Consider the following 21841-nt stretch of genomic DNA (forward strand, 5'->3'; position numbering starts at 1 on the left):
CTGTTACAGCTTTGCTCAGATATAATCACTTTGTTGGGATATATTTCACTTATTTGTAGCAGATTTCAGTAGTGTTGAACACATGCTAGGTTCAGCCTCTCACCTTACTTGTGCTGTGCTGCCTCTGCCAATCTTGAACCTAACACTAGATGGCAGTTCTGATTTTTTTTTTGGTCTGTGCCGAGTTGTCCATTTGCTGATGTAAGTAAGTCCTCTATAGATCTCCTTTGGGTGTCTTCACTAGTACAAAGAGATGTGAATACACCATTGCTTTCCGTAGTGAGGCACAGTCTGAGACCGAAATGTAAGCGAAACACCTGTAAAAAAAAAAAAAAAAAAAAAGCATGCTGGATGCAGCTAACAAGCCACAACACGTTGGTTCCATTAAAAATGTTTGTATCAGTAAGTAGGTGCCATTCTGCAAAAATTCAAGAACTAAAGTCCACTTTTAGTTCTATGATTCTTTAGCTTTTAGCCAGAGACCAGTTGCACAGTTTCTTGATGCCTCAGAACTAAATATGTATTCTTCAGGTACCGGACTTCTAGAGTAACTGAAATAAATGCTCGTATTTACAGCTATAACAATGGTTCTCAACATAAACAATCAGCCTTAAAATGTTTAAAACTTTTATTTTTTAAGCAGAATTATATTATTTGATTCTATTCTTTAAGACAAAACCACTAAGCCCCCATAATTCTCCAATATATAAAGCTTAGCATATTTCATCTTTTTAGAAAGGAAAAGGAAAAATAGGTTTCATTTGTTGTAATTGCAGAATATGTAAGGTCTGAAGATGACTGAGGCGGGCCAATACTGTTGAGTCATTGACTGGCTTATACTCCCCTTGTTTCCAAGGAGCATTGCTTAATGACCTAAAGAAGGTGAACAGTGAGGAAAGGATGTATATTGTCACCTCTCCTCCTTGTAGCAACAGCGGCAGAAAGAGTGACTCTGAGGTGAGCAGGTTATCTTGATTCCCTTGTATCATCATATTTTATTTCCAAGTGCCGTCTCCTCTGTTGCTATTAATACTACGGATCTCTGCCACAGAACTCCTCTTGGTTTATGCTTTTAAATTGTTCAATGTAGCTGGCCAACTGCAACTAGAAGGCTAGGAAAAATAAAAAAAAACAACTCTGCAACATTCACCTACCAAAAAAAATTCCTAAAAAAAAAATCCCAGAAGTATGCATTTTAGTTCTAAAAGTTTATGGTATTGCCTACAGAAAGTTGACATTAAATGAAGCTGACAAGTTGGTAAGAGTGCTGATAAGCAGAAAACCTCAGATTTAGTGATACAGCCAAGGAATATGAGCTTACACAAATGGCTGATAGGCCAGGGATATCAATTAGATAATTTAATACACACCAAAGTCAGCTGGAGTCAGATGTGCACATGCAGCACAAAATTTAGCTCGCAGAGGGGATTTGTATAATTTGCTAGTGACAGCAAAAATTTTGTGAAGTCCTTTTGTACAATAAAGCTAATAAAATAGCAATGTGTGCTTGCCCTTTTTGGATAACTGACCTTTTCTCCATATTCTACTTTCTTATGCCAGAGAATTCTATAAACTGTCCTTGATAGTCAGTGTGCAAAGGGACTATACGTTACCATCGGAACAAACTTCTACTATTTATTGGATCTGTAACATCAATTATATTCAGGGCCTATTTTCGCAGGAAATTTGTTTGAAAGCTTTGCCATTCAGCTTCAGCTCCAAAATGATTATTTAGCATTTTGGAAAATAACCCAACACAGCCCCTGATAGAATACTTCTTCTGGAGGACAGCACCACAGGGTAATAAAACAGATGAGCTCTCCTTTGAGAACAGGCTCATATATGTCTCTGGTCAGAAATCTGTTTTAGAAGCCACAAATGCATATGGGGAGCTACGCACCTAGAGACAGGATATTAATCACCATGAATGTTAACATCTGTGAAGTAGTTATCTTTATATTTCAATTGTGCTAGAATTTATAAGACTAAAACATCCTACTCATAGTTAAAAATGCCCTCTTCTCCCTGGTTTTGCAGAAGTCATCACATATATTGTACTACTAGCCTTGCAATAAATTCGTGTTTAAAAATGGAGAGTGAGGAGCAGAGACCCACTTGGGTCCTTGACACCGCACCCTGTATATCTTCCATTTTCTGACAAACTAAACTAACCTCTGCATTTAGTTACAGCCTGGTAAATGGGCACTTTCGTCTTCCAGTCCTCTACGTGCTATACATGTCAGTAGCTCCATACGCTGGTAGTCCAGGCACTTGGAGACATTGCCTGCATGCTACCATTATTAAAAAAACAAACAAAAAAAACCCCAAAAAGCAACATTATATTCTTTATCCCATATAATAAGGTTGAAGGTTTCAAAGGTTTGAAGAAGTTAGTTATCTGAATGTGGAAAAATCCTAATTGAAAACTGAATGGTTCTACTGATGTCGGAAAATGATTCCACCGTGCTAGATATGTAGAGAAGGCCACTCTGTGGCAGGGAGGTGAAAATTCAGGTATTTCAAACCCTTGAAGTCTTGGCAGCTTGACTTCAAAAAATACATATTACATAAAACTTCTTCTGATGCCTCTTATTCATGTTCGTGGCTCGTTACTCAATCCATAAAAGCTTTTCTATTTTCCGAACCCAGTAAAATCAAAAAATGTTCATGTGGACAGAAGAGCAGGCCCAAGAAGAGGATGTTCAGAGACGTAACTTCTATTCGTTGTTATTAGCTGTTTCTGAAACACATGGAAAAAATTAATTTAACAATTAATTGAGGGTACAACTTGATATTAGATAAATCTTACAGGAATTCTGCTCTTCTCCCAGATCTGTAAGGATGTTCTGTGTGGACCCGAAACAGTCACAAGCATCCACTGCCTCTGCTTCCTCTTCCTCCATCCCATTCATACGCAGTCTTCCTCTTGCAGGCATTAACATCGCCTATATGAAATCCAGTTATGCTGTAACAATCTTCTGCTCCTCTGCAATTTTCTCTTAACTTTTGAAATCACTGCCTAATTTCAGTCGTATTTGATACAGAGGCAAAGATCTCATGGACACTAAATCTTATATTAGCCTTAAATAAGGACAAGAGGCAAAGGGTGTAAATTCAAGCACAGGGAATTACATTTAAATGTAAGAAAAGCTTTTTTCTTTACTGTAGAGGCAATTGACTGATTGGGACAGGCTGCCTACAGAGTTTGTGAAGTCTCCATCCTTGGGGATATCCAAATCCCAACCAGACAACCTGCTCCACCCGACCCTTCTTTGAGTAGGGGGTTGGACTAGACAATCTCCAGAGCTACCTTCCTACCTCAACTATTCCGTGATAACATACGGTTGAGGAACGGCACCCAGCCCCTGAAACTCTATGTGTTGGCCATCAGCAGCCGAGAAGCTACGAGTCTTGCTGGCTTGCTTGACAGCTAAAAGATCCATCCCCAAGGGGATGATTGGCAGAAGTCATAGTGTTGGACCACTCCAGCTCAAGGTACTTCTTTCCCAGCCAGAAGACCTTGCAAGGATAGGTTGGGAACATGGAACTTCCTATAGTGAATGGTGTTATTACCACAAGGCTGGGCAGGAAACACAGGGAAGATGGGAATTTTGCAGGGGAATGCAGGTGACAGGTGAGAGAGACCCAACTGCAGTGACTGCAACAAAGAGCCTGGCAGTTAATCTGCATGAACATTGCTAATATAAGGTGGGGGGGGGGAAAAAATCCCCTTTAGTGGTTTTGCATTCAACATGCTTAGTGTGTCACTGAGCATTCCCTTGTTCAGAGATGGACCTCAGCTACCTCTAGAGCACTGTTTATTTTGCACTAGGACCAGCTCATATCCTCTTAGTTGTAACCTCTGAGAGGCAAGACTGAATGTTTTTGATCTTTGACAAAGTAAGAATTTTTCCATTCCCTTTAGCGATCTTGCTTCCCTGCCCAGAATCTTGTTTTAGTTCTGCAATATCCTTTCAAGATTGAAGAATTGCTCCCTTACACAACAGCCTCCCAGATATAAATGGCCACCCTTCCATTCTTAACCTTGTTTGCTTTTCTCGCCCACAGCTGTTCTCTGAGCTGTCTGCATCGGTACACTCCTATCATCTGAAATGTATTATGGACATAGAAGCAGGGCTGCTCTTTCTGTTTTCTTACAAAACTGTCAGGGTGAATATTGTCAAGGCAGGTAAATGCAGGAAGTAAGTATTTCATAAAACCTGTAATCATTACATGATGAAATCTCTTGATCTTTGGGAGGAGGATGATGCTGCTCTTTGAGGTTGCCCAGAAGCAAATTAAGTGCTTTGCTGAACTCACAGCACAGATAGATAATTCTTTGTGAAAGCATAGAGGCAAGACATTAAAAACAAGTTTAGTGAATAAACTTTTTGAGACTTCATAGGCAAAGCTATATGGCATCCGTTTGAAGATCCTGCAAGAGTTAAGTTGCGAACAGCCAGCACTAGCTTGTCTTCCCAGGCTAGCTTAAAAAGTAACAATATAAAGGTGACCAACAGTTAAACAGGGAAGTGAGTGCCTTTTTTTGGTCTCCGCTTATCTAATTTCACTTGAGTAATCACAAGGTCATAAAGGCAGATATACCTTGACACAACAGCTTGATCACCACCCCACAGGTCTGCCAGGCTGCAGCGCTCCTGCTGCAAACCATTTTTCTTGATCCTGCAGCACAGGCGGAACACGCTGTGTAACTGCTGTCAGCGTAACTGAGACAAAATAGCACAGGCATGCCTAATACGTACGGCAAAACTCACTGAATAACCCTCTTGACTACAAGTTTTTGTGGACAGCTAAGACAAAGAAAATTATCTTGGGCCCAGTTCAGAGTGTTAAAGACTCAGCAGTGCCAGCAGCTGTAAGACAGGGGGCTGCTCTGAACTGGTCTATAGAGCAGTGGCTCTTCATACTTTGTCTTGTAGTCCCTCATGTTTAAGAATCTCTTACATGGCTGCTCCCTGCAAGGCAATCATTGCAGATATTCAGTGGCTCGCCTCTTGGAGAAGAACCTGTCCTTCTCCACCAGTTACAGAAGGTGGCTTGCAAAAGTCTTGCCCATCCTTTCAAATGCACGTTTCTGGACCTGCCCAGCAACACTCTGCCCTGCTGGAACACACGAGTTTGGTGCTTGTGTTGGTTTTGCGTGGCAAGGTTTTGGTAGCGGGGGGGCTACAGGGGTGGCTTCTGTGAGAAGCTGCTAGAAGCTTCCCCTGTGTCTGACAGAGCCAATGCCAGCCGGCTCCAAGACGGACCCGCCACTGGCCAAGGCCAAGCCAATCAGCGCCTCTGTGACAACATATTTAAGAAAGAGAAAAAAACAGTTGGGGAGCGCTTTTTCAGCCAGAGAAAGGAGTGAGAAGATGTAAGAACATCTGCAGACACCAAGGTCAGTGCAGAAGGAGGGGGAGGAGGTGCTCCAGGTGCCGGAGCAAGATCCCCCTGCAGCCCGTGGTGAAGACCATGGTGAAGCAGGCTGTCCCCCTGCAGCCCGTGGAGGAAGGATGAGGGGGTGTAGAGATTCCACCTGCAGCCCGTGGAGGACCCCACACCAGAGCAGGTGGAGGCACCTGAAGGAGGCTGTGACCCCATGGGAAGCCCGTGCTGGAGCAAGCTCCTGGCAGGACCTGTGGATCCATGGAGAGAGGAGCCCACGCCAGAGCAGGTTTGCTGACAGGACTTGTGACCCCGTGGGGGACCCACGCTGGAGCAGTTTGCTCCTGAAGGTCTGCACCCCGTGGGAGAGACTCACGTTGGAGAAGGTCGTGAAGGACTGTAGCCCGTGGGAGGGACCCCACGCTGGAGCGGGGGAACGATGAGAGGAGTCCTCCCCCTGAGGAGGAAGAAGCGGCAGAAACACCACGTGATGAACTGACCGTAACCCCCAGTCCCCGTCCCCCTGTGCCGCTGCGGGGGGGGCGGAGGTTGAAGCCGGGAGTGAAGTTGAGCCCAGGAAGATGGGAGGGGTGGGGGGAGGTGTTTTTAAGATTTGGTTTTATTTCTCATTCCTCTAGTCTGTTTTGCTTAGTAATAAATAAGATGAATTCCCTCTCTAAGTTCGGTCAGTTTTGCTCGTGATGATAATTAGAGAATGATCTCTCCCTGTCCTTATCTCGACCCATAAGTTTTTTTTCATTGTACCTTTTCTCCCCTGTCTAATGAAAGAGGGGAGTGATAGAGCGGCTCTGGTGGGCACCTGGCCCTCAGCCAGGGTCGACCCACTACAGTGCTTCCGGTTTATCTCCCACCAAACAAAACTCTGCCTCCTCCCAGCCCATCAGGAAAGATGACAGATGTAGCATGCCTCGCTGGTCTGTTTAAGGGAGTCCTCACCCGTTGTACTCAACAGCTCAAAGCCTGGAGCATCCCAGGTGCAAGAAGTTAAGCTGAAAGTCATGAAAGGTGCTGGTGTAAGGTATCATCTCCCACTCTTCCTGCTGAAGCTGCCCTCTTCTGAATTGCAGACATACTCACCAGCCCATGGAGGTTTTGAGCACGGCTACGTAGGCCAGTGGTTAGGAGGGAGGGGAGAGGGGGAAAAGCGGGTTCAATCATTGCAGTGATGTTCACTGGGGGAAGGGAGGAAGTGTCTGCATTGCCTGCTCATCCTTTTCCACATTCTGGCAACACCATGGGGTAACCTCTGCCTGCTGTGGCATGCGAACACCTTATGGGATGGACTCAAAATAAACGAGCGTGGCATTCTTAGTAAACGTGGAGGAAGAAGAAATAACTTTTGCAGAAAGACTGTGACGACAAGAATTGTGAATGTAATTTCCAAGTCTGCTTAGAGTGACAGTCCTATCCTCTCGAATTCTTCTCTTCACTGGCATTAGGATTTGCCAAAGGCACTTTATTTGGCCTGTGATTTTTCCTTCCCACCATGTGACTGCATTTCTGTGCAATGTGCTTTCATGCCAGCGCTACACTACTGATTTCAGCTGATAAGGAGAACGAGGGGACCTAAAATGACTGGCACAGAATGGAAATCACAAAGCAGCGTTAAGGCATTAGCTCATAAAAACAAGACTGCAAATAATAATGAGCAGAGTCATGAAGATTTTTATTTTCCAAGACTGCATGTTACAGTCTAGCATTCTTCCCAAACAAGGATAATTTATCACCAGTAAGACTCATATATTATATAAAGATGACCCATGTAAAAAGCATGACTTCCAATTGATTGCTTCCAAAAATATCTCTTAATGTAAACAAAAATATTTATGACTCTCTCTCAGGTTAAAATGCAGAAAGCAGCTGTATGCCAGCAGGGGGGTGACAAGACGTGCTCATTAAGATGTGCACAGTCTTTTCTGTCTCTTAAACAATAACCCATGTGGTCCTTCCCTCCTCTGTCAACATACCTATCTCTGTCGCTGCTGCACCATCCACAGCTTCTCCTGTTTCTTCTTCTTTTGTTTCAGGCCCTCCACTTACTATCTCACCGAGCAGCTCAGTTTCCACCTGTTCTCCCGTCTCACCTGGGAACAGTAACCACGGAGATCAAATTAGGACCCACTGAGAAAAGCACCAAGTGCCCCAGCTCCTTTCTGTAAACCTGACTTGATTTTGTGATCTCTCCAACACCCTCTACCAAGGTTCCCCCTGAATGAATCCATAGGGAACAGGATGCTCCCAATCACTTTCCATCACCCAGCTACATGCCTCATGCCCGTAAAGTTCTCCTGAAGCTTGACACTCTATTCAATACACATCAGGAGTACTATTTCTGTTCAAATTATTTTCCTGGCTTTTTTTTTTTTTTCTTTTATATGTGGAGTTTTATTTGCAATTGGAACAAAAGAGAACAGAAAACACGGGAACACCCCGGTCTGGCTGAAACTGTGCTTTTCCTGGGAAGCTGCTCCCTAATTCGTTTACGTGCAGAGCTACTGAAGAATAAAGGAAAGCAAAACAGGTGCTAAGTATCATGCACCACAGCATAAAATTGGAAGGTCCCTTCTTCATCATCTACCTCATGGAAAGATAATGCACCCAAGTGAAGTTACTACTTCTAGCTTGGAACACATAGGAGCAAACCTCTTTTTCCCAAAATCCTTGTTCACTTGCCCTGCAAGCAGTGTGAATCGCTTGGTGATCAAAGCCCCATAACTGATCTTCAGGCAATCAGTCAATTGTAAACATGTTTCCATGGGCATGGGGCCGTACCACAACATTCAGGGCGTACTGCTCTGCCTCCAGCACTACACCTTGAAGCTTAGAAATGGTGATTAATTAAACTGGAGTTTCCAGCTGGCCAAGACTACGCGTTTTACAGGTGACCAGCCAGTCATTTACTGCTTACATAAAACGAGACTTTATTCCAAAGGATAGATGCCCATTTTATGTAGAGAAAACCTCAAAATTCTTTCGTGAAGAGACACAGGAGCAGACAAGCCAACCACCATGCTCAGCTACTGGGATGCAGAGACAGGTTTGTATAGCCAGTTCAGCGACGTGCATGGCAAAGCCACAGGGTTAGCGGTAGTGCGCGTCACTGGCTCTGGGCTTCACGCAGATCAGTCCTTTTCCTGCATCTTGCACTTCTTCAAGGCAAATGTGGAGTGAGGAAGGCTGCTGATACCACGTTTCCCTGCGGAGAAATACTTCTCATGTGCTTCACCTGCTTATTCCCTGAAGCAATGCTCCCCCAGGAAATATCTGATTCCTCACTGAGCTGCTTTGTACCATTTAGGAGAAATCTGATTCCTCCTGTGAAGTGTTCACCTCCTGCACGTGCAGTCCATGGGGACATGTGTCCTCTGGGCACTAACCCAAAGATGAGCACAGCCTGCAATCTCTGGGAACGAGCACACCTCCTGCGAAAGGTTGCTCTCACATGGAAGTCCCTGCCATCTCAGACACCACTGCTTCCTCACTCAGCCTTCCTCCCCAGCTAGTCAGCTCCAAACATTTTTTGAAAGGCCAGCTCTATGTCCCTTCACTACTGTTCTGCTTGTGTAGTAGCCAAGCTTCCAGGACAGACTGGATATGCCAGGGGTGCATCAGAGATGCTTTTTCTTCTACATCCAGGCATGCACCCTCCAATTTCATGTGCGCAGGAATGGTTGCTTTATAATTAATACATGTGACTAAGTAATAGAGCCTTTGGCCTCTGCAAATGTTAAGGAACATGTCTGAGCTCCACAGAAACACAACGTTTTAAATGAGGGCTATGGTGGGGCATTTTACCGGCTAAGAACAAAAAAGACATGAAATGAAATAGCAGAGATAATGACTGGAAATGCTGATTAAATTTATTACAGCTTGGACTTGTGAGTCTGAGGCGTTTCCAGCCACATTCTTCTATGCCCCACATTGTACAGGCTCCCTGGACCAAATTCTGTCTCCAGAAGCTCATGCGAGGCTCTCAGTAAAGTCAAAAGGACCCCCCCACAAGTCCCTGGAGGCAGAATTTTGTCTCCTGAATTTATGAAAGCACAAATATTACCCTCAACGAGGTTGTCCTCTTCAGTAATATGTACTTTCTTGACGATTTCCACTACAGAGGTGTCACTGCCCTCTACCAGCCCACTGTCCTCTGTTGGTTCTGGCGATGGTGCCCCAGCGTCTTCTCCTGGTGCTGGAGGTGAAGGCCCATTGCTCTCCTCTCGCCATGCAGACGGCAGCTCAGAGCTCTCCTCCGGTCCTGCAGGCAGGGGCTCGGTGCCCTCCGGCTCCTCCCTTTTACTGACTGAATCGATCTTCCCTTCTACAGCCAGAATCACGGTCGCAGCCTCCTCTCCTGGTGGATGCTCGCCTGGGTTTATCTCCTTAGAGGCAAGACTCACATCCTCCACTGGGTCCAACTGTATTTGGTCAGTTACGGTTTCATGATCATCTGCAGTCGGGGTGTTTTCACCTGATGATGCTTTTAGTTACAGCAAGGCAAGGGAAGAAAAAAGAGAATTATAGAAAATTGGTGAGTCAGCATGTAAGCTAGAGGAGACCTAGACCCAGAGGGGACTGCACAAGCACTACCTGTCGAAGACCTCCCACCTGACTACGGACAACACTCCTTCACAGGTCTGCTGCTCTTACACAAATCCGGAAGAGGATGGTGCTGCTCTTACATTAAAAAAAAAAAAAAAAAAAAAAAGTTTTGGCTTGATACACATCATATATTTTTATATGAAGAGAGTTGACTTGTTTACAGGTCAACGTTCTATTACATTTTGCCTTATGGAGCTGAAGCGTGCAGGAGGTTTGCTGGTGATGGGATGCGATGCAAGCAAGCACCTTCTCCTGCCCCAAACCAAGCACAGAATCAGCGCCCCACGTGGGAGGGAGCTGCTGCCCTGGGCTGCATGTGGGAAACTTCTGGTGGTGCCTCTGGGTGGGCTGAACAAACAACACCAAGAAGAACTTTCTCATTCCAGAGGGTGAGCAGTGCCCATTTCTCCAAACAAAAAGCAGTTTGTTTGCCTTTTTAAATACTAAACTACCATTCATGGAACGCTTTGTCTAATAAAACATTCAACAACAGGAGCCAAAACCAATTAAAACTTCCACTTCTTTCATCTTTCATCAACTTACTGGCTAAGTAAAGCAATGGGCCATTTTGGCAGACAAAATTTATGAATAAAGAAATGGCAAAATTGCTCTGACAGGTATTTAAGGATAAAAGTTGAAGACTTGAAATGAGCTATACGTACATATCAGACTGACTTAATAACTTTCTGATTAGATTCAGTTTGACAAGAGCTTGCACTTAACCTTCTCCAAAGGAATGCCAAGATGAAACCTCTGGGAATTCATGTACCAAATCTGTTTATATAATAATTACAAAACTGGACAAAATGTTTTTTTCTGAGTAAATGATCATTGCAGCGTCAGAGCCAGTGAGCAGAACCGTACAATACTTCATACACACATAGATGATCAGCGAAAAAATGTTTTTTAAAACAGCTGCTTGAATACTGCTGCTCTTAAGAGAACTTGACAGTTCTGAGGCATTCAAGCAAAACACCTCCCTAGCAAATGTCACCTGGTTAGCATGTGCCTGTAGACCTGGGGAATGATGGCAAAGCCAGGAGGAGAAGAACAAGAACAGGGGATCTGGACTGTAAAGACAGACAGAAAGCAACTTTGACTCTGGGACATGTCAAATCTTATTTGTCCTGGGAACTGTAAAGCCATCCAAGGTCCAACCAAACCCTCAAAATTCACAGAGGGTTATCTCAGAATGTATCTCAGAAACAGGAGGTAAGCTCAGCTACGTGCCACAGACCGCGGAGCCACGCAAGGCAGCACCCTGCTGCTGTAGAAAGGGCAGAGGGACCCAGCCCACGGGGCCGGGATTCAGTCCGTCCGTGGACATTCCTCTGTGAACGTGCCCAAGCCCCTCTTCACTCCATTGACACCCTTAGCCTCCACCATGACCAGTGGCAATGAGGTCTATGGCCCACTTACACCCCCTGTAAACCACCTGCTGGCTGGTTTTAAGCCTGCTGCCAGTCATTTCACCAGGTGACATAGTTCTTGTGCTAGAAGAAACAGCAAACATATTCCCCTGTTTACCTTCTCTAGATCTCTATCACACCTTGTCTTCCAGGCAGTCCTTTTCCCAACATGAAGCTCAACATGAAACAGATACTCAATCAGAATAACAGTAAGTCTTAAGCTACTCCAAGCATTGACTGAAAAAAGCAGTGTATGCTCAGAGGGCACAGACTTGATCTTTTCACGTTTTATTTTTTACCACTTTAGACACTTTTCATGCCTTCACCTTGCTTGGTACCAGGTGGACAGGAAGCATTTAAAACCTACAGACAGAAATAAATGAGCCATGAAAACTAGCATGTTACACAGAGTTTTCAGTTGGTGTTACCAGTAAAAGAAACAATTCAACCCATTATTACTAGGAATCTCCTCCAGCTCCTATAAACTTCAGTCCTGTAACTTCCAGCTAGCCCTCTCTTCATCAAGATGTTTTATATAAATTGGATTATAAAATACTGCCATGCAACGCAAGACCTGTGCTGCTGGAAACCCTGGAGGAATTCCTCTGCTCTCATGTGAAATGCAAAGAATTCTCTAATATGGAAAAAATAAATCCTTGCAGTAATCTGTTCAATACCTTTATCCCCAAGAAGAATGAACATCATGTGGCAGTCAACGTTCCTAGGATGCCTTCTAGTTTTGTTTTATTTTTAAATTTATAATTTTTTTTCCCTGCTGTAGACAAGTTCAACTGGAGAAACAATGAAAAGCACAGTGAATTTCAGCGGGCCATGGCTACAGTATTTTCCCGTTTGCCTTCTTTCTTTCCTTTTGGAAAAGCCTCGCATTTTTGTGATCTACACATCAATGGAAGAAAATTAAATACGTTTTTCCCCTACTAACATATTTAGAGAAGTTTCTTTCAAGTTATCCTCTCTTATTAAACTAAATTAGAAAATAACTAACATATCTGGCTGGTAACTGCCCAATTAACGGAGATCTTTCGGCTGTAATTACAAACTGCACTTTATCATTGCCATGGCATTAGTTTATGTATTTAGTGCATTTCATAACCTGTCCTAACATGGACAGACCATTAGATAGAATTCCTAAAATACTCAGAATAAATTACTTCAGTTGTTTCCCTGTGCCCTTCAGTGTTCCTGTGCAAATATCTTTCAGCAGCGGACGGAAAGGCAGAGGAATTTGGTACACTGACCAGGTGAACAAGACAGCAGGTACAGTATAAAGAGATTTCTGCTGCTGTTTGCAGCGTGGCTCCTCGGTTTGCAGATGCATGCTGGCTCTAAAGTGGCACAGACAATGCTCACCCCACACAACCTGCTATCGTTTTGCAGTCACAAACCACAGCACCGCAAGGCAACAAACGGAAAATAATCCCATACAGAGAACACGGATGCTGCAGCCAGAATAACAGCAACAGATGATATTTATAACTCAAGAATACAGGGAAGAAATGCAGTAAAATGAAATACAAACATTTGTGTATACATCTGAAGATACATCTTCAAGATGTATCTTTCTGGAGAGGCCGATATCTGGAACTGCAGCATTCAGGTTCTTATACATCCAAACCTCCCTTGGAGCAAGGAGCTAAATATGATGAACATGGAAACAAAGTTTTAACTTCCACTGAACAGCAAGGATATTCTTACAGAGCATCCTACAAATATGCCTTGTACCCAAAATTAATCCTCTGTGACTTGAGCCAAATCAAAGTCACAAGAGTATTGCCGGTGCTGGAAACTGTGTTGGCATGGATGTATAGATTTTATAAGAAAAAGGAAGGATCGCGGGGTCAGGTATTGCTAGTTCACTATTATTTTAAAGGGGGAAGAAGCGTTGGATATACAAGGTATTACACAAAAGGATCAATCGCAGAACCTGTCTGTAAATTTAAAACAAAACAAAAAAAGGTCTGCGGATGGGAACGGCAGTTAGTAACTTATTCATCTACAAGAAGCAGCAGCTGACGAAGTCACCACTCAGGAGGCGCAGCTCCGTCGACAGCCTGGGCAGGATCAAAAGCCGGGAGAAACCCGACGGGCTCCTGGCCCCCCGCGATGTGACGCCCACCCGCGGCCCCCACCCAGGGACGGGACCACCCCGCGGGCCAGCGCGGGGGCTCACAGCAGCGCGGCTTCCCACCCTCGGCAAGCTCGGCGCAATCCCCGCGGGCAGCCCCCCCGCCCGGCGCCCCCCGGCCCGGCCCGGCCCGGCCCGGCCCGGCTCACCCCGCGGCGGCGGCCCGGCGGCGGCGGCGGTCGGCGGCTCCTGGGGGCGGCTGCGGGCGCTGCTGGAGCAGCCCATGGCGGGGCGCGGCGGCCGGCGCTGCAGCCTCTGCCCGACTGCCCGGCCCGGGGCGGGGTGAGGAGGGGCTGGAGGTGCCGCCGTGCAGCACCACAGACGGAGCCGGGGGGGGCCGCAGGGGTGGCCCTGGCGATGGTGCCTTAACCACCGCCCGCGGCCGGCGGGGCTGCCCCGCTCACCCCGGGGCACCCGGCTGGTTCATTCCCGCCCTCGAGGTGTTTTTCTGTGCTGTGTGCGGGTGCCGCAAGGTCAAAGTGGCGGCAGCCGAGAAAGGGACCGCAGGTCTGTGTGGCAACAGCTGGAGACCCGGGAATGTAATCCTGGGCGCGGGTACGCGAAGGAGAAACTCCCGCGCAAACTTCAGGCCAGGTTAGCATCGAGTAGGGGGAGGCTCATACACGGGTGAGAGGGTCCAGGGTCTGGGCAGGGATATTAGGCGAGTTTGGAGGCCACGCTGATGTTTGAGGGGCCGTGAATATCGTCGTGCTTATGAACTTGAGACTGAGGGTGTGGGGTGTCTGCAGGGAACCCCAGTCTGGACCAGACAGAGAGGAGCAGCCAGACTGGGCTATCTGCACTTACAGTGCATGTGGTATATATAGGTGCGTGCACGCACATACACTCACACTCACACACACACACACACACACACACACACACACACGGCACCAGCTCAGCCTTGCTACTGGCCCGTTCTGCAAACAGGAACAGCAGTGGATGCATCCATGGGACTGGGATGGCGAGACCTCCGGGATCTCAGCAGCTGGGAAGGGAAGGAGAATCTCCAGGTTGCGGAGTCCTCTGGATTCAGCAGCCACCTGTAACACCCTTACCATCAGCCTTAAAGGTAAAATAAAGCTAACATAATTTTTGTATTTGCATATAGGCAAGTCATGTCCAGGGAAGTCCAGGTGGCTTAGAAACTTTCCAAGAGTAAGAATGAGGAATGTTTGCCATATATTTGCTTGCATAAGCAGGTACAGTGTATTTTATTTATTGCACCCAAGACATGTTTTGTTATGTCCTTCAAATTTAAAGTAATGACCCATTCTTCTAAATAAATGGTGGGTTTTTTCCATCCAGAGACTTGTCCAGACAAAACTGTCTTTGGACATTTGTCCAGGTTTGTTGATGTCCTGTAGCCAAGGTGGAGCAGTAGCAATAACTCCACCCAGGCTGCAGGACATACGGAAATCCTGGACGTGCATTATATCATATGGTACAGGTACTATCACTGTACCGCAAGTGTCAAGCTCTGGTACACCTAGGAAAAACTGATACAGATAAGGTATGTATTGTATGGATATAAGTTGTACCCTGGAGCCATCAGACTCACTGCATGTGCAGTGCACACTGAGTGCACCCATCACTCTGGGAAATCACGTGGCAAACGTGTGAGGAGCAACACAGAAGGAAACACACCAGTAAGCCTAAACACATTAACCTCTTCCGCTTCCTCAGCTTGAGTTCATTTTTAGGACATTTTTAAAAATAAACCTGTAGGCTGTATAGATTTATCTGTGGCTACATATAAGATTTCTAGCAGACACTAGAAGGTGAGATGCTGGTAACTTCAGCATTAGCAAAGCATGCTGCTGTGTAAGCACAAAAGCAGATGTGCAACAAAGGGCTTAGCAACTTAAAAGTTAATTTCAGAAATAATCTTTCACGCGTGAAATCCTGACAACTCTGTGTCAGGAGTTGGGTTGGTTCCCTACACAGCACCTGTGGGTTCCCTACACAGCACAGATGTGGATGCCTCAGCATCAGAGGTGGACATGTGTGCGAAGACACCCAGGCACCCACTTACTGCCTCCCAACTGGGATGGGCTCTGCTGCCACAGATAGGAAAGCAGAAGTGTCTGTGCTTATGGAGGAATCCCGACAGCCGAGGAAGCTGCTGGCAGACAGCACATATGCAAGGGAGGGACGGCAAACATATCTGATATCCTACCTTTCTTCTATGACCTTGTTTCAGAGAATAAAGGAAGGCGGCTGGGCCACCAGGACAGACTCATTGAGCACTGGGCACTGAGGAAAATAAAAAAAGGAAAGCTACGTTCATTTCTTTCTCTTGCCTGTGGAGCTTTGTACCTGCTTCCCTCCATGTCCTAGCTAAAGGGTAAGCTGTGCAGAGTGCACCTACCATCCATCTTACTGAAAGAGTGGAGAAAGGAATTCAAGCTTTACGAGGCCAGAGAGAGGGAACATGTGTGGGCATGTATCAGCAGCCAAGGGCACTCACTGGGGGCCAGGGCTGTCTGTACTTCGTGTTCTTTAAACAGGCCTTGGAGAAGGTACAGAAATAGGAATGAGAACCCGAGGGTCATTCATCAGGTGACTCCCAGAATCACTACGTAACAGTTTTATGCTCTTCTTCCGTCCTCCCATGAGTAAACAAGTTGCATCTTTTCAGCAGGAAGACTGGACACCACAGAGCCAGTGCTGGAGCTGTAGGGCCACAGTAGGACAAGGCTGCACCTCCGTGTATCACCTGTCTCCGGCAAGACTAGAGGAATGTGATTAACCAGCTCTGGGACCCTGCACACAGTGCTGGAGGTATGAGTCCAAGTGACACTGCACAAGACAGGAGCTTCTGTGCCATTGCCACATACCAAGGTCAGGCTTGGACAACGTGTGGCCTCTGCAGATCATTCAGCAGACGCACATTCCCGCGGGATACCGTGCTGCTCTGCAGCTGCCTCTGTGCCACTGTCCTACCTTGCTGGGAGCACCAAAATGATCACCCCTCCACCAAAAGCAGTAACTCCGTGGGTGTACCATGGGGGTAGGTTACACATGTTGATGTAGATCAAGAGTTCACTATGCAAATATGAACCGGTGCACCTTCCCATCTTCCCTTCTTCAGGCCTCTCTATAGCCAAGCAAACACCACTGAGGCCAATACAAGGCTGGGGCTGACGCCAGTTAGTTAGGCTCAAAGTTTTTATTTCTACTTTCCAGACAGTGTGTATCTCTGTGTTAGCATGCTCACCTGTTGGCCAGGGTAAGTGGTAGTGACACACGCTTTTCAGTGAAGATACAAGGTGAGGAGCTTTGGAAGTAGGAGTCTCAGGGTTAAGGAAGTGGGACACAAGTGTGAGACTGGAGAAGAGGTGAGGCTCCTGGGTGACAGGCGGTGGAGGAAGGCAGAGGCAGGGATGGGAGTGGGCATGGGAGCAGGGGCTATGGCAGCGGCACTCACAAGCTATGCCCCGTGCTTGTACAGAGTCCCAAAACATGACTGCTGGTGATCCAGCGGCTGCAGCATGGTGTTGGCAGATGAAAATCCTTGGTAGCCTTCCCATCCCTTCCCCTGGCACAACACCTCTCCGCAGACTCCCTGCCTGCTCTAACCTCAACCGCCCTGGTACTGCCCTAAATGAAGGCAGTACCAAAGTAGCTAAAAAATAACCTTTAACAACAAACAAATGAAGCAATTGTCTTGAACTAGTTATTTTTACAAAGGAAAACATTTTTTTTTTAATTCAGTCATATAAAATGGGAAATTAATATAAAAAGTAAACTGGGAGTGTTCAGGGATAGCTGCATCTCCAGAGGTAAAGCAATAAATACCTATGTCCTCTTACACACAAGCAGAAATACACTTCCAAGAGCAAACTTTGTAAAGATTTCTGTAAGGTCCTGGCAATTTTTAAGTTCCCCAGGCCAGTACTACATGATCAATCTTGTTTCGCTCATTCCAGAGCTCACTAGCTGTTAATAATTTTGAATATTTCAGATATGATTCCTCCTGCAGCTATTAAATTTATATCTATTTTCTGCTGGGGCTTTCCAAATCACAGCAGACTTTTAAAACATTATATTAATCATGAGTTTTCTTTTTTAAACTGACTCCTTTTCTCAACCTTTTGGCTATTCTGTACAGAGAGACCAGTACTGATCAAGGAATGAAATATTCTAAATTCTTTATTGTGGCAGATAATTCAGGCCAAATGTTCCACTGATGCAAATTTGTGTAGCTCCACCAAAGGCTGCTCTGTGATGTTGATTTATGACCTGCAGAGAACTGCCTTCTGAAACCACTATTTTTGTTTTGCCTGGGATAGCAATGGCCTTGAAACTTGGCTCCTAGGACATATCCTGTAATTTCCAGGAAAGGAGAGAATCTGAAGATCTTCTTATCAGACTAACTACTATCTTTAGAAATCTGCACCTGTGGATTTCTACGCAATTTGGACCTTAGAAAATGTAAGTATCTTCTTGTGCTGGAACTATCTTTAAGCTTGCTACACATATATGTATACATATGTATGTATTTATATATGCATGTATTTATATATGTGCATACACACACACTCCCTAGCATCCTGTGGACCTGTGCATTACTGGGATTCCAAATTCCCAGTGATCTGAAACAAAGAGCTGCATTTTTCTGCCTGACAATGCAGGAGATAGTTCGGTGCATGACCCAGTGAAAATTGGATGAACGTGTTTGCATTTGCTGTAAATGCGATGATTATCAGAGAACACAGTCTGTCAAGTTTAATAGCCCTGACAAGCGCAAAAGGAGAAAATAATGGCTGCAGGTGTTTGCACAACATCATCATGTAATTGTGCAGAGATTTTTGACAGGACTAAAAATGTAAGTAAGAGTAGTTTTGCATATTTTCATCCTATCAAAATAGTATGTTTTGGTCATACTGGTAAAATAAAGAGGTAGGCCTATCTTTCCAAAAGATCAGTCTTCTTTTTTGTATAGAATCTTATCTTTCAGGGTTAGCGTGGGACCTCTGGCACATGAAGGAAGGTATGCTGCCTCCCTCTTGCAGCGGGTTTCAGAGGTTTTGATTCAAAAGCCCCCCCCCCCCCGGAATGACATCATACATTTCCTGGTTCTTTGCTGGTAACAGGTCAGTACCTGTTACCCTCTCAGTCACCCAGCGACTCTGGCAAGGAGCATATCCTGAGCTGTACCCATTACCTGCCGATGCTCAGGGAAGGGGGGTGCAGCTGCAGGTGTTCCCCTGTGCCCCCGGGCTGTCAGGGTGATCCCCACTTTCTCTCAGCTTTATAAAGATCTCAGAAGTTCAGAGAATTTAACAGAATGATCCATCCCGGGCTGTGCCATAGGGTGTCCATGTACAACTCAGTTTTTAAGACTTCAGTATTCCTTTTTTTTCTCTTTCTTCTTTTTGTCTTCTTTCCATTCTTTTCTCTCAGGTAACTAACCATACGCTGTGTACAACAGCACACATCGTTAGCACACGTACCTTTTTTCTTAGCACCTCATTTTACTGTCACTGGCTTACACGTCATTTTTTGATGAGCAATGAGACCTCCCTGTTAACAAGGGGAAGGTATTAGTACCATTGCATTTGAAGGGGCAACGTTTGGGGTTCTCTAACATGGAGAAAAAGTTGCTTTGGGATTTCTCTGCAGAAATATGTGTGTCTGTGCTACGTGGACGGGCCTGCACCTGCAGTGCGCCCAGTGCTTATTCCTTGCAGGTGAACTGTTGCAGGAGACCCCACTGGTGATCCTAGCCAGCTCCAAGTGTGGAGGAAAACACATGAACTTGCCCATCTTCCCTCAAGTGTGAGTACACCCAGCCACCGTGGCTTGCACTGTTGTTCACTGGTGTGCCGATGTCATGCTGGCGTCGATGTGAGTGCTGCTGCGGGAGCTCCCTGCCTTGCCCTTTCGGCTCCCCCTCCCTGGCCACACATTTCCACCCCCGGCAGGAGACATCCCACTGGCTGTGTCAGTACTGCTGTGGGACGAGTTATCAAACGAAGCACTGACTTGATTTAAAAACAACTCTGGTAAAAAAAAACAAAAAAAAAAAGGCTTAGGGTGGGAATTCCTTCAGCTGCCATCTGTACTGAAGCCAATGTATCATGAAATTACGGCCCCAGCTAAAGGATGGCCATTAGACTGCTACTCCAGTCATGACTCAGGAATCTGTGATTGCATGCCCAGACTCATAGAAAATACGGTTTTTCTATGATCTTAGATATTTTCCATCTTCTAGATCACTTAGAATTTCTCAGATACTCTGAGTTGATTTCATTTTCCTCCATGCCCAAAATGATGAAGTTGTTATCCCAATTTTTGGGATAGGTCAATGCTCCACCAGGGACTTTCCTCCCTCTGCTTTCACTGTCCTAATTCATGCCTCTAACTGGTGCTTTCTTATACAACCTTATCAGCATTTTAGTGGGGGGGAAGGTGGTAAGAGACCTCCTTTGAGCCCACTGCTCTCCAGATTTGAATTAAATTATCTCCCTCTCCATTGGAGGATCTGGATGCAGCCACGGTGGCTGCTGTTCGTGCAGGGAGAAGTAACGCGGCTTTTCCTGAGGTTGCCAGCTGCTCCCTGGATCTCTCCATCTTGTGACTTGTTTGTTGGAGATGGAGACGTGGTCTGCTGCTTCCCTCCCTGCTTTTTATTTCTGCTGTATCGTGGCCTGGTCGTGGAGGGGAGCTCAGCACCCCCTGCGGAGGGTGCCTGGGTGCCAAACTCTGCCTGATGTGCCTTCCCCCATGCTTTAATTCTCAAACATCTGGACTGTAAAAGTGCATCCACTCCCAGCTGCTGTTTTTTAACAAAACAGTGGCTGTATAATATTGTTGAAGGAACTTTGATGGGGCCAAAGTTTTCCTTCCTTCTAGTGTTGCTTTCACCTGACTTGGACTGGCCCTTTGCCTTTATAAAGGACATTTTATGGACCACAGACCCCACGAGTGATTTTCGTGGCCATAGAAGGGAGATTTGGGAGGTGAGAGACAATAGTGCCCATTTCTGCATGTATCCCCCCCCAGATCCGTTTTCCATCCAGATTTAGAGACAGAATTTGGGGTCCAATGACCAAAATGCCTGTCAGAAAGTTCTCTAGGAAATGCAGAGTTTTTTGTTTTGTTTTGTTTTATAACACATCACTGGAAAGAACTAGTTTTATAAACTCTTAAGGGCAGTATTGCATTCTCTCCTAATTAGAGCAGAGGTTGCAAGGGTACGCTTGAAGACAGCTCCCTCTTCCGGAGTCGTGCACGGCTCCCACATTTTGCAAGATAACATAAACCACGGCATAGTCGATAGGAATCGCACTGAGGACATCACAAAGCCCATTGAGCTTTATATTCTCTTGCCAGTAATTTCAACAAGCAAGAAAAGATTAATGCTTCACCTGACCACAACCAACCAGGTAAAAATTTAAAGAATTAAAAGCAAAGTCACAATTTGACGGTGGGAATACAGCAATGCACCTGACTGCTGGGGCATGGAGAAGAAGAGGAACAAGAAAAGAATGAGACATAGAATGGAGTTTACTTTTTAGCTGCCAAAGAAAATAAAAGTTTGAAGTACACTTCAAAATTCATTTACTTATACTCTGTAAAGGGCTAAAAATTATTTTGTTTCAGTAAGTGAAGTTGGACTGTAAGGACACATCAAAATATCATTTTTAGATTATTATTTATATAGTACATATATTATTTATATGTGCTTAATATAGAAATTATTCCCAGAGGACTTTACAATTAGACATGGACCAATGTCTGAGTTTCACCTGGGATATTTAAGCTCTGCTTGTTTGGTGATAATTTTTCTAACATACCTTTATCTCATCTTTATCTCAGTGTTAGCACCTTAGATCTTAATCTAGGTGCTTAAACTGATCTGTCAAAACCTAAGGTGGTTACTCAGTGTCTACACAGAAAAAAATGTGGGGATGATGGTGTGCATTTTGACCAAAGGCTGCTTGTCACTGAGAAAGTTATCCTGGTATAAATATTTTGGTAAGGTGTGTGATTGTATACCAGAAAAGTCAGCATAGAGGTAGCCATACTAGTAGAACGGTATATTGCTATAAATTATGTCCCTTATTTGAAATAAGCTCTATTAATATAAGCATACTAGAATAACTGAATACATGTTTTGGCTTGACTTTTTAGTTTGTTGGTACATATCCCATATTGGCAAAGGCAGCAGACTTTTTACAGCCAACAAGCACAATGCTCTCCCATGCTTGTGCTAAGCCAGGCAAGTCTAGAAAAGCTTTTACGCTAACCTTGTAATTTCACATGAAAA

The 21841-nt window shown here is 45.2% G+C and overlaps 1 protein-coding gene across 2 annotated transcripts; it reads right to left on the bottom strand.

Moving 5' to 3' along the window:
- Nucleotides 1–304: 304 nt before the first annotated feature.
- ERICH5 (glutamate rich 5) lies at nucleotides 305–13867 on the bottom strand. Of its 2 annotated transcripts, XM_075743638.1 has the most exons (4): nucleotides 13713–13867; nucleotides 9467–9886; nucleotides 7380–7496; nucleotides 305–2740 (listed from the first exon to the last, which is right to left on the bottom strand). In XM_075743638.1, exons 1-4 carry the CDS (start codon nucleotides 13786–13788, stop codon nucleotides 2718–2720), a joined length of 636 nt encoding a protein of 211 aa, XP_075599753.1. In that variant the 5' UTR covers nucleotides 13789–13867; the 3' UTR covers nucleotides 305–2717. The 2 variants fall into 2 exon arrangements, with proteins under 2 accessions (XP_075599753.1, XP_075599752.1); XM_075743637.1 differs by lacking the exon at nucleotides 305–2740 and having other exon boundaries at nucleotides 7156–7496.
- Nucleotides 13868–21841: the final 7974 nt, after the last annotated feature.

Source organism: Balearica regulorum, chromosome 2, assembly GCF_011004875.1.
Source record: "Balearica regulorum gibbericeps isolate bBalReg1 chromosome 2, bBalReg1.pri, whole genome shotgun sequence".
NCBI lineage: Eukaryota > Metazoa > Chordata > Aves > Gruiformes > Gruidae > Balearica > Balearica regulorum.